The sequence below is a fragment of the Thermobia domestica genome, chromosome 6 (genome assembly GCF_964235325.1).
Source record: "Thermobia domestica chromosome 6, izTheDome1.hap1.1, whole genome shotgun sequence".
Taxonomy (NCBI): Eukaryota; Metazoa; Arthropoda; class Insecta; order Zygentoma; family Lepismatidae; genus Thermobia; species Thermobia domestica.
Window position 1 is genome coordinate 129,986,607 of NC_137459.1, and position 13,247 is coordinate 129,999,853.

Below are 13,247 nucleotides of genomic sequence, written 5' to 3' on the forward strand. Positions count from 1 at the left end.
CTGTATGTATCTAATCTAATACAAATAAAATAAAGAGTTTCTTTGTGTGTTTGTCTGTCTGTGTGCGGCCTGGGGACCAGACGAGTAGACCGAGAGTTACCAAATTTTGGCCAGGGGTACCTTGGCCCAGGCCCCAGATCAAGACTAAGCGTTTCTTTTTTTTCAAATTTTGAACCAGGGGGTCTCAGGAGGGAGGGGGGGGGGCGTTTACGGGACCGGCCTGGGGTCTGGGCTGAGAGTTACCACATTTTGTCCACAGGTACCTTGGTCCAGGCCAAGACGAAGCGTTTTTTTTTGTTTTTTTTTAATTCGAACCAGGAGGCGTTTACCGGGACATGTAAAAGTGGTAGAAAATGGTCGATATTACTGTCGAATCCATAGTTTTCGCGGCCGTTGAAATCAATGGTGAAACTCTGATTACATTAACTTTCAAATTCACCCTATTCGGGCCGGGAGTCACCAGGGGGGGGGAGGACGGATACCGAGACATGTAAAAGTAATCCAAAATGACCGATATTAGTGCCAAATTTTTAGTTTTCGCGGTCGCTGAGATCAATGGTGACATTTTCATTAGTGATGACTTGCAAATTCAGCTACCATTGTATGCGGGCCGGGAGTTAGCGTGGATGGGAAATGCCGAGACATGTAAAAATAATCCAAAATGGCCAATATTAGTGTCAAATCCATCGCCGAAATGAATGGTAATACTTCCACAGACGTTGACTTCCAAATACTGCCCCCATGCGAAGAATGGGTATATTCAGCTAGTCTGAAATAAAAGCAAAAATAATGTCTCTCATTTTAATTCTGTTTTGAGGTTTTCTTCAATGTTAAGTTCCTTCTTTAGAGTTTGTAGTCAGATTACTACGTAGTTTGATTTTAGACATGTGGCTTATCCGAATTCCGCGAAAAAAAAAAATTAGAGAGTGGAATTTCATTTGCAATCCCCATTCAACTGCCACATTTCATTACACAAATATGTACCGGCCGAAGCTGACGGGACATAATTTTTCTGATACTCTGTAGTTATTGGTAAGCTGCGATATCGAACAGCTGAGGGCTATTGTCCTATTTACATATCTTGTTTCTAGTTACGAATTCGATTTGTAGTAATAGTCTTGTGCTTAGTCCTTATTTTGAATAACAAATGCTTGGAACAAATGTTTTATGTTCTTCGAATTTATTTCAGAAACGGATAGCAGAGAGAGAGATTGGAGATTCCAATAAGGAGTCGAGGGTGCCTTCGCCTGATGAGAAAATCAGTAAGTTTCCAAACTTCGTGTTTACTTTCTTTTAATCAGTGTTACATATTAACATATTTTTTTTTATTTTATAAGATAATAAACTCTGGTAAAGACAGTAGAGAGGATCAATCAAAATATATATTTGGGAGAGAATAGTCGTCCACAAAGTAGCGTCATCTGTTAATATGTTAACGGATTGACTCTATTAACGAATTCCTCTCTAGCTATATATTGCTGAAAACATAATTCAAAAATTTCCTTACATGTATGGAATATTAAAAAAAAAATCGTACGTGAAGGCGAAGAGGTTAGCGAGGACCGTGGAGCATGAAAGCTTCTCAGTTGCGACAAGTGACCTGCAAATAGTGATTAAATACTGGTGGTGGTGGTGGTGGTGGTGGTGATGATGATGATGATGATGATGATGATAAGAAGAAGGGATAGACAGTAAGTTCCCACCGTTAAAGTCGCCGTAAGCTGCTACGATGTTAGTTGATTGACTTCATTAACGAATCTCTTTAGCTGTATGTATTGCAATAAATAAAAATAAATAAATGAAATAAAATAAATTCGCATCCGTTTAAAAGTTGTCGTGTGAAGTAACAGACGGGCGAACGTACCAACAACACAGTCTTGCAAGTCTCATTGCGTGAGTCTAGTAATGGAATTGAAAACTTGGGAAATATCGTAAGAAAATTTCTCATTACGAAATAGCGATTATGATTCTTGATTCTTCTTTGTTGTGCAATGATTTCGGGGACATTTTGGATGTAAAATTTATTTTCTGTCTAACTATTTGGCCCCGAACATATAGTTATGTTGCGAATATAGTTCAGTCAAAATTCTGCACTCGAGTGTATGGCACTTAAGTCATACGAAGTGATAGGCTAGTGAATTAAATTATCATATGCTATGATAGAGAAAGGGTCATACCAAACGTCGGGAGGCGATTTCTTTAAGCATGTTTATGAAAAATGTATGTAAACACACCAAGTAAACTGTATTCGAGATGTGGTCGAAAATAAGTTTTCTTGGTCAGTAAACAGGGCAGTAATAGACTTTACAATAAATGATGTCACTGTGACACCCAACTCTTCAAAAGTAAACGTTCATAGTCAGTGCTACGAATGTTGTACGCCGTGTGTAGGAAGTCAAAACATGGTCTTTGTTGCATTATTTTCAGGTCATAAGGAAAATGTTTGTGCAACTGACTTCAGCATGAACTTGAATGTGACAAATCTCCTGACTATAGTATTTCTTGATATTCATTGAAAAACAATAAACTAGGGGATATTTCATGCTACCGGTCCGACCAATAGGTTCAAAATTTTTAGGACTTTCTAGTTATGAAATGAAAGTATTAACTGTTCGTCAGTGCCTGTTTGAAGATGAGTGGACAACTGTACGTTGTATTACTATTTTTTTTTTTTTTTTTTCACAGTTAATGTAACCAATAAGATTTTCAGCTATCACAGAAAATTTCGTCCTCACGTGACTTCAGAGTCAACTCCGATGTTTATCTGACAAGGAACCCCTTGAGTGCGAGGTCGCAAGGGCAATCTCTAGTAAGGCTCATTTGAAAGTATAGTGCAAACAATGATGACAGGGGAAAATATTAGCTGCTAATGACTCACCATGTGCATCAGAAGGGCGACAGAAAATACGTGTCCGGGAGGTGCAGAGATCAATCTTCTATGGAATATATGTATTACACTTCACAAAATGGACATCGTCGGCATTCACGAAGTGTTCAAAACAAACCAGTAACTTGCACCATGAACACCGAATGAAAAATGACGCACCACAGTAATCACAAATGTTCGTGCCATCAAGATCGAAGGGGAACTTCTTGGGAGTTACATACTGTTCAGGGCGTTTAGCTAGGTATCAACTCTTAAATAATGCATATATAATCATATTGGTGTAACGGGTACCATCACATTCCATCATTTCTCATCTCCCCGTTATATCAATATGATTCAATATGCATTCTTTAAAAGTGGATACCTAGCTGAACTTCCTGAACAGTTTGTAACTCCCAAGGAGTGTTCGCCTTCAGTCTTGATGGTGCGAACATTTGTGATCACTGTGGCGCGTCATTTTTCATTCGGTGTTCATGGTGCAAGTTAATGGTTTGTTTTGAACATTTCGTGAATGTCGACGATGTCCATTTTGTGAAGCGTAATACATAAATACATCCCATAGAAGGTTGATCTTTGCACCTCTTGGACACATATTTTCTGTCGCCCTCCTGATGCACATGGTGAGTTATTAGCACCTAATATTTTTCCTGTCATCATTGTTCACACTACACTTTCAAATGAGCCTTACTAGAGATTGCACTTGCGACCTCGCACTCAAGGGGTTCCTTGTGAGATCTGTCAAGAAATGATTTGATCATGTGTATTGAATTTGATTTAATCGGATTGGATTTATTTGTATTTACGTCTTCTCTTAATACCTAGATTATATAGAACGAGACCTACATTTTAAAATGGAATCTGAGTTATTGTAGTTAATTCGATGCCTTTCCAGCAGAACATCATGTATCAAAGGTATACGCCACTAGACAAGCGAGGATGATCATTTACTTATTTGTAATTGTGATTTCTGAAAGTTCTTTGTACTTCCTAGCTTTCTGCTCTCCCATAGAGTTTTGTTCACGGACGATAAAAACATAAGAAAAAAACATTAAAAATATCGGGAAAAATAAAAAGTCATCGGAGTAAAGCAGTGGGAAGAACACCTTGTCTTAGCTCCTAGTCACACATCTAATGTTAATGCAGCACATTGGAATGGCGAGCTCAATTTTTGCATATTTTGTTCACTTAACCCTTTAACGCCAGAGTTATTTTTTGTTTTCAATTTTGGTGAAATTGGTAATTTTGGCTTGTTTAGGTGTGAAGACCTAGCACGAGAAATTTTGAGTTCGTGACGTAAGCGGTTTCGTTGGGGTACCCCGTGATCATATGAACACGCTAGGCGTTTAAGTAAGCACTCTGGGATAGCATGAGTATATGAATGCCCTGTTAAATTATTCACACATATGTAAAAGAGAAAAAAAAACATTTATTGTCTTAGAAACTGTTAAAACCTTGAAGACAAAATAAGAAGTGGGACTATGGAGTTGTAGGTTATGAAGCCCATTATCAATGAAACTTTATCAGGGAGCCCGAAAAAAATTCATGGAAGGTTGCTATATTACGTCTGGTATTTAATATAAGTGGTTTGCTATATTACATATATATTTGCATGAGCCAAATGGGCCCGGGCCCCACTCTGTCCCACCTTCGGGCGTAATTGGACTTCATGGAATTAAAAAAAAAAAAAACTGTCAGTGTACGTGCAAGCCCTGATTACATTTGAAACATTTCGTAAGAACTGCTTGAACTTAGGGTACATGCACAACGTTTACGATTAGAGCGAACCTCCAAGTGGTCTCTCCCACCAATATGAACGTAACCACTTGCACGACATTGTTCATTGCTGAACTTAGAAATAGCTGGAAGTCCTGCACCTAATGGAATGGCTTTATATTTCTGCAAGTATGTTCGAAATAATAAGTGTGAGATGTGTATCCTGTTTTTGCTCAACAGAAGCCTTGTATTTCGCACCCGTACATCAATCATTCATGAGAAAAGTGCCCACCACCACTATTTGGACCTGATTCCAATGCGATGAGATATTATGGTCTATTTGATAAGTATCTTCCATGTGCTTGTAGTATTCTGCTAATAAATATAGACGAGTTACACGTGTTTTCTTCTTTTCACTCTGAGAATATCGTTCAGCATTAGAAATAGGCTGAGCCTCGTGACATATACTGTAGGCGCGGTTGTGACCACATTGTTGTCATACCATCTTCACCAAGTCGAGTATCATCTCTAGAAACAACTTAAGCGTGATTGGTAAATTGGCGTCCTGTAAGGTTGTCAATTCTCCTGAATCTTCTTCCTGATTCATTGCAATCCTCTTCTCCTGAATCTTCATTCGAAAAAATGTTAGGTTTCGGGGGTTCAGAATATATGACTTGTATGTCTTGCACGTCATTCGATTCCGAAATATCAAGGATTTGTTGAAGTGAAAGACCTCTCTATTATCGAGTTACTGAAAGGTGGTCTCTGACAGATAGCTGCACATGCTGTAAACAAAACGAGAGCCAGTATTGTTCGCCAATCACAACAGTATTCTTTCACGCTGTTGCTAGGCTACGAAGGTCACTGACCGCGCTGTTGCCGGTAGTTGAGATGACTTGTTAAATGTCTTAAGTTTGTCGCCAGAGCTCCCGTCTCTGTTGCGGAGCCTCTGGCAACAGCGCCTCCAGTACTCCACGTGCTCTACCCAACTGTCAGAAGCCACCTTTCCTTGCGCACACAATAATAAAAGAAAAAAAGCGGAGTAGCAAAAGATATAATAATAATAATAATAATAATAATAATAATAATAATAATAATAATAATAATAATAATGAAGTGGAAAGAATAAAACAAGTGAAATGAGAGCATGTACACACTTTTCTAAATTAATTTATCTCCAAACGTTTACTGTATTATTGACATTTTTACGTACATACGTAAGAGAGAAAAATCAGCTTGAACACCTTGCGTGTTCATACGGTCACGCTGATGACAAACTTGAATAAGCATGCCCCAAATATTTTCAGATGAGTGAAATATAATCTGTTACAACCTTTGACATCTCTAAAATATAACCAAGCACAAAATAATTTGAAAGGATAAAATATAAGAATATCTTTTAAAACCTACTGTGAGGACAATGCCGTTTTTATTCTGTTTTTGGTGCATTGCCGATAACTGTGCCTCCAGATTGTATTGAAGCCGCAATATGGAACTTGTTTTGTTTGAATAGTTTCCAGAACCTTCTAGTAGGCAACGCATATAATGTAAAGAAACCACTGACAGCAAGTTGCACAAGATTTTTTTTTATAAGAACTCACCGCTGTGATCATATGATCACGCACGGCGCTAATGGGTTAAGGAAGATTGCTAGCTGATGTTTGTTTCGTTTTGATGCCGATGTAAATAAATAAATAAATAATAATAAAAATAAAAAATAATAAATAAAATAAAATAAAAGTAACAGTAATTATATTTTTCTATTAGAAACAAAATCTGCCAAAAGATCATGCTTGTTCTCTTTGTGAGTAAACCATCAATGTAATTTAAACAATTGATAATCTGGTGAAGTGTGAGCTGTACGAGTAAAGGTCTTAAGTATGTTATTCACGTAAATGAAAATGACTATCTAAAGAAAATTATTCAATTAGTCACAAGTAATTGTTAACCTTCCAGAAATGTGTTTGTCTGTGGCCCGTACAATAACGAACGTTGAAAGGTGTTTATACCCCTAATTGTAAGTTTATTGTAGAAAGGAACCTGAATCACATGTTTAAAATCCGTTAGATAAAAGTAGCTTACGGCCTTAATAAGTAAGATCTATGATGAAGCACAAAAAAGGATACAAATTTTACCAATAAACAGCAAGATAAACACATTTTTCTTCTCTCAATTATTATTATTAGAGAGATTTAAATCTCTTTGTGCAATACGATTTTTTGGTGAGACCAGGTGCGTTCAGTTTCTGTTCAGGCTGACCACTCTATGACATTTTCTATTGTCTTCCGGTATTCAGTGATTATACAAGACAGTTGGTGGGGTAGTACCTTAATTGAAAGCAGTATTCGTCTATTTCCTTTGCATAAAGCCCGGTGAGAGAGAAAACTAAGGACCTTCCTCCTCCCCCAGGAGCCCGTTCTGTGTCCACTCCTGTTCCTAGAACTTAGAAAATAGAAAATAAAATTGCGCTGATCTATTTCTCAACTATAAGGATATCCTGAAAATTATTTCTTATTTTGTTACACTTCCTAAGTTCTAACACATTTTATTTGGTAAATTTTAATTTTCTTTTCTGATTTACTATCATTTTTAAAATAAAGCCACAGTAAGCAAGCGAAAATTCCTAGGTACATTATGGAGCATCATAGTACATCTTGGGGAAAGGAAGAGTAGACAAAGAAATTGTCACAGTAATCCTAATCCTATCTTAACTATATATAAAACTACATGAGCTGACATAAATTATTGAGGACTTCCTGTAGAGCTACAATGATTAAATTTTGCATGATTGTAGCTTTCAGGAAGTAACCAACAGGAAAATGGCCAAAAGTGAATATTTTTAATTTTTAAGGAGTCTAAAGATGAAATGAAGAATTTCCCCATGTTATTTAAATGGGCCGTTTTTTGGACTTATAATCTCATGTTTTAGGTACTTAGAATTGGAATAAAAACTTGAAATTCGGTATGCTTGTACGTTTTCGTTAGCACTACCTAAGTAAATCGCTAAAAAATAAAAAAAATTCCAACTGTAGAGTGGTTTTATGGGGAACTGAAAAATCTTTTCCATGTTATTTATATGGAACATCTTCTACACCCCAAAATGTTTAGGGACTTCCGGCAGGATTAGAATGATGAAATTTCGCATGATTGTAGCCTTCCGGGACTAACCTACAGACAGGAAAATTGCCAAAAATAAATATTTTTAAGGGGTCCAAAGGGGGATGAAGAAATGCCCATGTTATTTAAATAGGCGTTCTCTTGGGATACACAATCTTATCTTTTAGATAGTAAAAATAGGAAAAGGAACTTGAAATTCGGTAGAATTGTGGTTTTAAGAGGTGCGAGGCCGTAGGCCGAACAAAGGGGTGGGTGTGGGGATAAAGTCTCCAGCCGGGCAAATTCAGGAAATATTAAGAGCAAATGCACGAAATTCAATGTTGATGCTAAAACGGTTCTTTTATATTATTAAGCCATTAAAATGCCAACTCCGTTGAATAAATCCATTTATTTATTTCTGTTGTTGTTCTGACAACGACATTCCAAAATTTTATTATTTAAAACATACAAAACATATGAACATCTTTTTATATCGATATTATAATTAATATATTTCTTTTTCTTTTTCTTCTTCGAATTCCATAATCAGCCTAGTACATATTTTAAAATATCTTACGCCCTAATAAAATAAGGATTTACAAGTAGTAAAATTATACGAATATACAACGTACTGTTGTATATTATGGCGCTCGAAGGACTTTTCTTTTTATTTATTTACTCAATAAAAAGAAAAAAATTCTGAACCGTTTACTTTTACATGTTAATCTTTCGAGTTTTCGAATGCACCTCGTATACTTGAAAATTACAATTCATATATATATATATATATATATATATATATATATATATATATATATATATATATATATATATATATATATATATATATATATATATATATCATATTTAATTTTATAACAATATTATTATCATATTTATTTTAAATTTTATCATCGTCTTCATTTATTTATACGTTTCAACGACGATAAGGCACATTCGAAATTTGATTTACAAGTTATTTGATTTTAAGTCCTTTCTTTGGGGGGGTCCATTAAATGCTTGTTACAATTTAATAATTATTTAGGGCCGCGGTGGCTCAGTGGTAGAGCGTTCACCTCTGGTGATAGGGGTCTCGGGTTCAAACCCTGCTCCCGCCAAGTGAACTTTGTGGTGGACAAACACCGTGTGCATGGGTTTTCTCGGGGTTCTCCCGTTTCCTCCCACTTTCTTCATTCCACCATTTCATTCATTACTCATTATCACCGTCTCCTTTAGCCTAACCGGCATAACCGTGGGACGTAAAACTCAAAATTTCATTTCATTTCATAATTATTTACTTAGGCATCATGAAGAAGGTTTTGAAAAAGATGTGTGAGATCGGATATAAGATATAGTTAAACAAGATATATATTAAGATTGAAATATAATAATAATCAGAGCATAACATAATAATTAACATCTTCTTAACATCATAAAAGTACGAATAACAAACGAAATCATAATTATATTTCAAGTGAAATAATGCAAAAATCAATTGAGTACGGTTTCCTCAGACGCCGTAACTTTAATTTAAGCTACATGACCAACGAATTCATGTAAGTTGCATTGGAAGTCATAAACAAATACAGTATTGTGCGTTATTTACTTCTACAGTTCTTCGTTTCTTACTTTGAGAATTTTCTCCATCTATAAGATTTCTACGAAGTCCCCATCGAACGAAATTAGATCTAACGCTGACATGCTTCTTAGGTGTACGTAATCGTACTACACTAGGATTAGGTTGATTTACACAATTACTATTACCGTTACTACTAAGGTTAGGTTCGGTTATCTCCCAGTAAAATTAGGTTCAGTTCTCATTCGTTTTACTGGTGGCGAGATGTCGTATCTGTACCTATTGTTTCTACGATATTCACGGTAACCTGTCCTACCACAGTTTCTATTCCTATTGTAATTAGGTTCGGTTACATTACCGTTACTCGTGTATTTAACATCATCTTGTACATTGGGATCACACTTTAATCTCACATGAATGTATCGAATTTGGTTTCGATTAAGGTTCGTTTGGTTTAGGTTTTTACTGTATTGCACGATCGATAGATTTTCAAAATTTTGCAATATCACACTTGGATGATGGAAAACAACGCACTGCATCACGTTCTGTGAAAGCATCATCGGATTGTCTACTAACATCATTTTGATCTTTTCGTTGAATGTACAATTCGACAGATTCAAATTGTTATTCTATTGTTATGTTACATAATTGTTAAAATGTTTCAGTGTAAAATGGCCTAGTGCTGTATCTCAAACCTTTTATAAATAAATAAATAAATAAATAAATAAATAAATAAATAAATATGGTGCCATGTTTGAGATTTATTGAAGCAAACTTGAAAAAAAGTAGTTTTTTTACACTCGTTTTTAATTTTAAATCTGAATAACTTCGTAATTATCAAGAATTCTAAAAATATTGCAGTAATAAAAAACTTAGATCTTATTATGATCTATAAAACGGTTCCAATATATTTTCTGTATCATTTCACATAAGGTAATATGTGATTTTATAGAAGACATAGTGTGGTGGCTTCGTAGCTGTAATTTATAGGTATGTTATACTTGTATGATTAAGTAAAAGTTACAGATGATCCACCACTGCAGATTTAGTGTTTAGATAACTTAGTTTATATTATAAAATTGGAAGTGACTATGTTTGTGACTCTTAATCTCTTGAACCGCCCAAGAGATCTCGATCAAATTTTCAACGTAGATGCGGTTCTGGCCTGGGAGTGTTTTTAGCTATTTACATTGACGGTAGAACTTAGGGGAGGGGGAGGAGAGGGCATAGAAAAAATAAATAAAACTTAATAACTCTTGAACCATCCGACCGATGATTTTTGTCATTTCATTTTGACGGAGCAACGTAGGGAGGGGGCGGGTTGGAGGGGAGATATACAAAAATCAATAAATATAAAAATAAAAGTGACTATGTTCGTGAATTAATTATTTTTGAACCATCCGATCGATCTCAATCAAATTTTCAACATATATGAAGGTCAAATCTGGGAAGTTTTTAAATCATTTTATTCTAACAGTAGATCTACGGAGAGGGGAGGAGGGGAAATATATGAAAATGAATTAAACTTAATAACTTTTCAACCACCCGAACGATCTCGAACAAACTTTCAACATAGATAAGGTTCGGGCCTGGGATGTTTTCTTCACTTCACTTTTACAGTGCAACGAAGGGGAGGGGGAGATATATATGTCAAAAAAAGTAAAAATAAAAGTGACTGTCTTTGTAACTTCATCACATTTAAACCACCCAACCGACTGTAACCAAATTTTCAACACAGATGAAGTTAAGACATGAGGTGGTTTTTATCATATCACTTTAACTGTAAAATTCACGGGAGGGGAGGGGAGAAATCTATAAAAATAAATAAAACTTAATAACTCTTGAACCATCCGATCGATCTCGAACAAACTTTCAACATAGATAAGGTTCGGACCTGGAATGTTTTCCTCATTTCACTTTTACAGTGTAACGGAGGGGAGGGGGAAGATATATGTAAAAAAGAAAGTAAAAATAAAAGTGGGATGTCATTGTGACTTCATTACGTTTAAACCACCCAACCGATCTTTAAAAAAATTCAACATAGATGAGGTTCGAACCTGAGGTGGTTTTTATCATATCACTTTGACGGTAGACCTTAGGACAGAGGGCGGGGACAAATATATAACCACAATATATAGCAAAGTCAAACTTAATTCTTGAACCATCAGACCGATCTTGATCAAACTTTCAGCATGGATAAGGTTCGAGCCTGGGATGTTTTTATTATTTCACTTTTACGGTGCAACCTAGGGGAGGGGTAGATATATATATAAAAAGAATAAAAATAAAAGTGACTGTCTTTGTGACTTCATCACGCTTTAACCACAGGTCCGATCTTAATCAAATTTTCAATATGGATGAAGTTCGGACCTGGGGTGGTTTTTATCACATCATTTTGATGGTAGAACTTAGGGGCGGGGAAGGGAGGTGACAGATATAGAAAAATAAATAAAACTTAATATCTCCTGAAACACCCAACCGATCTTGATCAAATTTTCAAAATAGATGACGTTCGGGCTTGAGATAATTTTTGTTATTTAACTTTGACTTTGCAACTTAGGGGCGGGGGAGACCGATATATATATGTGGAAAAAGTAAAAATGAAAGTGACTGTCTATGTGACTTCACTCTTGAACTACCTGACCGATCTTGATCAATTTTTCAACATAGATGAGATTCAGGCCTGGGATGGTATTTATCTATTCACTTTGACGATACGAACTTAGGGAAGGAGGTAAGAAGGATATATATATATATATATATATATATATAAACTTAATAGCCCCTAAACCACCGGACCGATCTCGATCAAATTTTCAACGTACATGAAGTTCGAACATGAGATGATTTTTCTGATATCACTTTGACGATGTAACTCATAGGAGGGACAAGACATCGAAAGTGACCGATATTAAATTTGTGAGTAAAGACAAAATTAATAGATATTTCATTCACTCAGTCATGTGTGTTATGCAGTTGTGTTTGGCTTAACTTAAATATATTCCGTAGTTTTTTTGGGGGTGGGGGAGGGATTCCGTAAAGATATGAAGGGTGTGAGGTAAGAACATGGTAACCAACAATGCTGAGTTATGCAGCACCAGATAGAGAGCAACGCATACCGCTTTGTTTAATCCTTCATGTATAGTCTTACGTGAAAAATCATCTTTCCGACTTCGAAAATAAATTGTGCACCAGAAAACCTCTAATTTCTTAAAATAGCAAAATTGTGGGTTACCATGTTCTTGCCTCATACCATTCATATGTTGAATTCCTCTTGTTAAAAATTCAGAAATCTTGAGGACTGGGTAAACCATGATGGTGGTTATATAAAACTTGACTGTAGAATTTCAAGAATATACAGAACCACCCAAAACAAAACTCTAGATATGCGACTTTTAAGCGTATCATATAAATGAAAGTATTTCTCTTACGTTTTATTTTAATTTTATTTTGTTTCAAAAAGAAGGTATGGAATATTTTGAAGTAAAAATACTACATATAATTTTGGTAGTTATTTATGTATTTTTTTAAAAAGAAGTGCTTACTTTCAGGATTGGCTGGTTTACACCAGCTGGTTTAAAAAAATGGTTCAAACAAAAATAAATAAATAAATAAATAAATAAAAAGAACGAAAAATGTGAATCGTGTGAACTTCATGGTGACGTTTCCAAATATCAAACCATCTGCATTAGTTTTATCTCCTTTTCACCTTTTAATCAAGGCGCGTCATGTTCAATTCTCGGTCGAACAAACCAAGTAGCGGTTCGGATGTCACTTTAAGCGAAAGTCTGCTCCTTGATAACCTCGGTATTATGTAAGGATGCCTAAACATACGAAACGAAACCAAAATGTATGTTTCTGCTTGCCTGAATGCCTGTTGTTTTATAAAGAAGCCAGGATTGCTTAAATATATTGATAGAAATTGGCAAAATTTATCGACTGTAGCTTCCAATATTAGCTTGGATTGGACTTTCA

At 35.5% G+C, this 13,247-nt stretch overlaps 1 protein-coding gene across 4 annotated transcripts in view; it reads left to right on the forward strand.

Moving 5' to 3' along the window:
• Positions 1 to 13,247, forward strand: part of LOC145688204 (uncharacterized) — a 272,126-nt gene that overhangs the window by 225,007 nt on the left and 33,872 nt on the right. For all 4 annotated transcript variants that reach the window (XM_081762090.1, XM_081762089.1, XM_081762088.1 and 1 more), the window contains one exon: positions 1,190 to 1,262. In XM_081762090.1, coding sequence (XP_081618216.1) covers positions 1,190 to 1,262 — 73 coding nt within the window. The remainder of the gene's footprint in view (positions 1 to 1,189; positions 1,263 to 13,247) is intronic.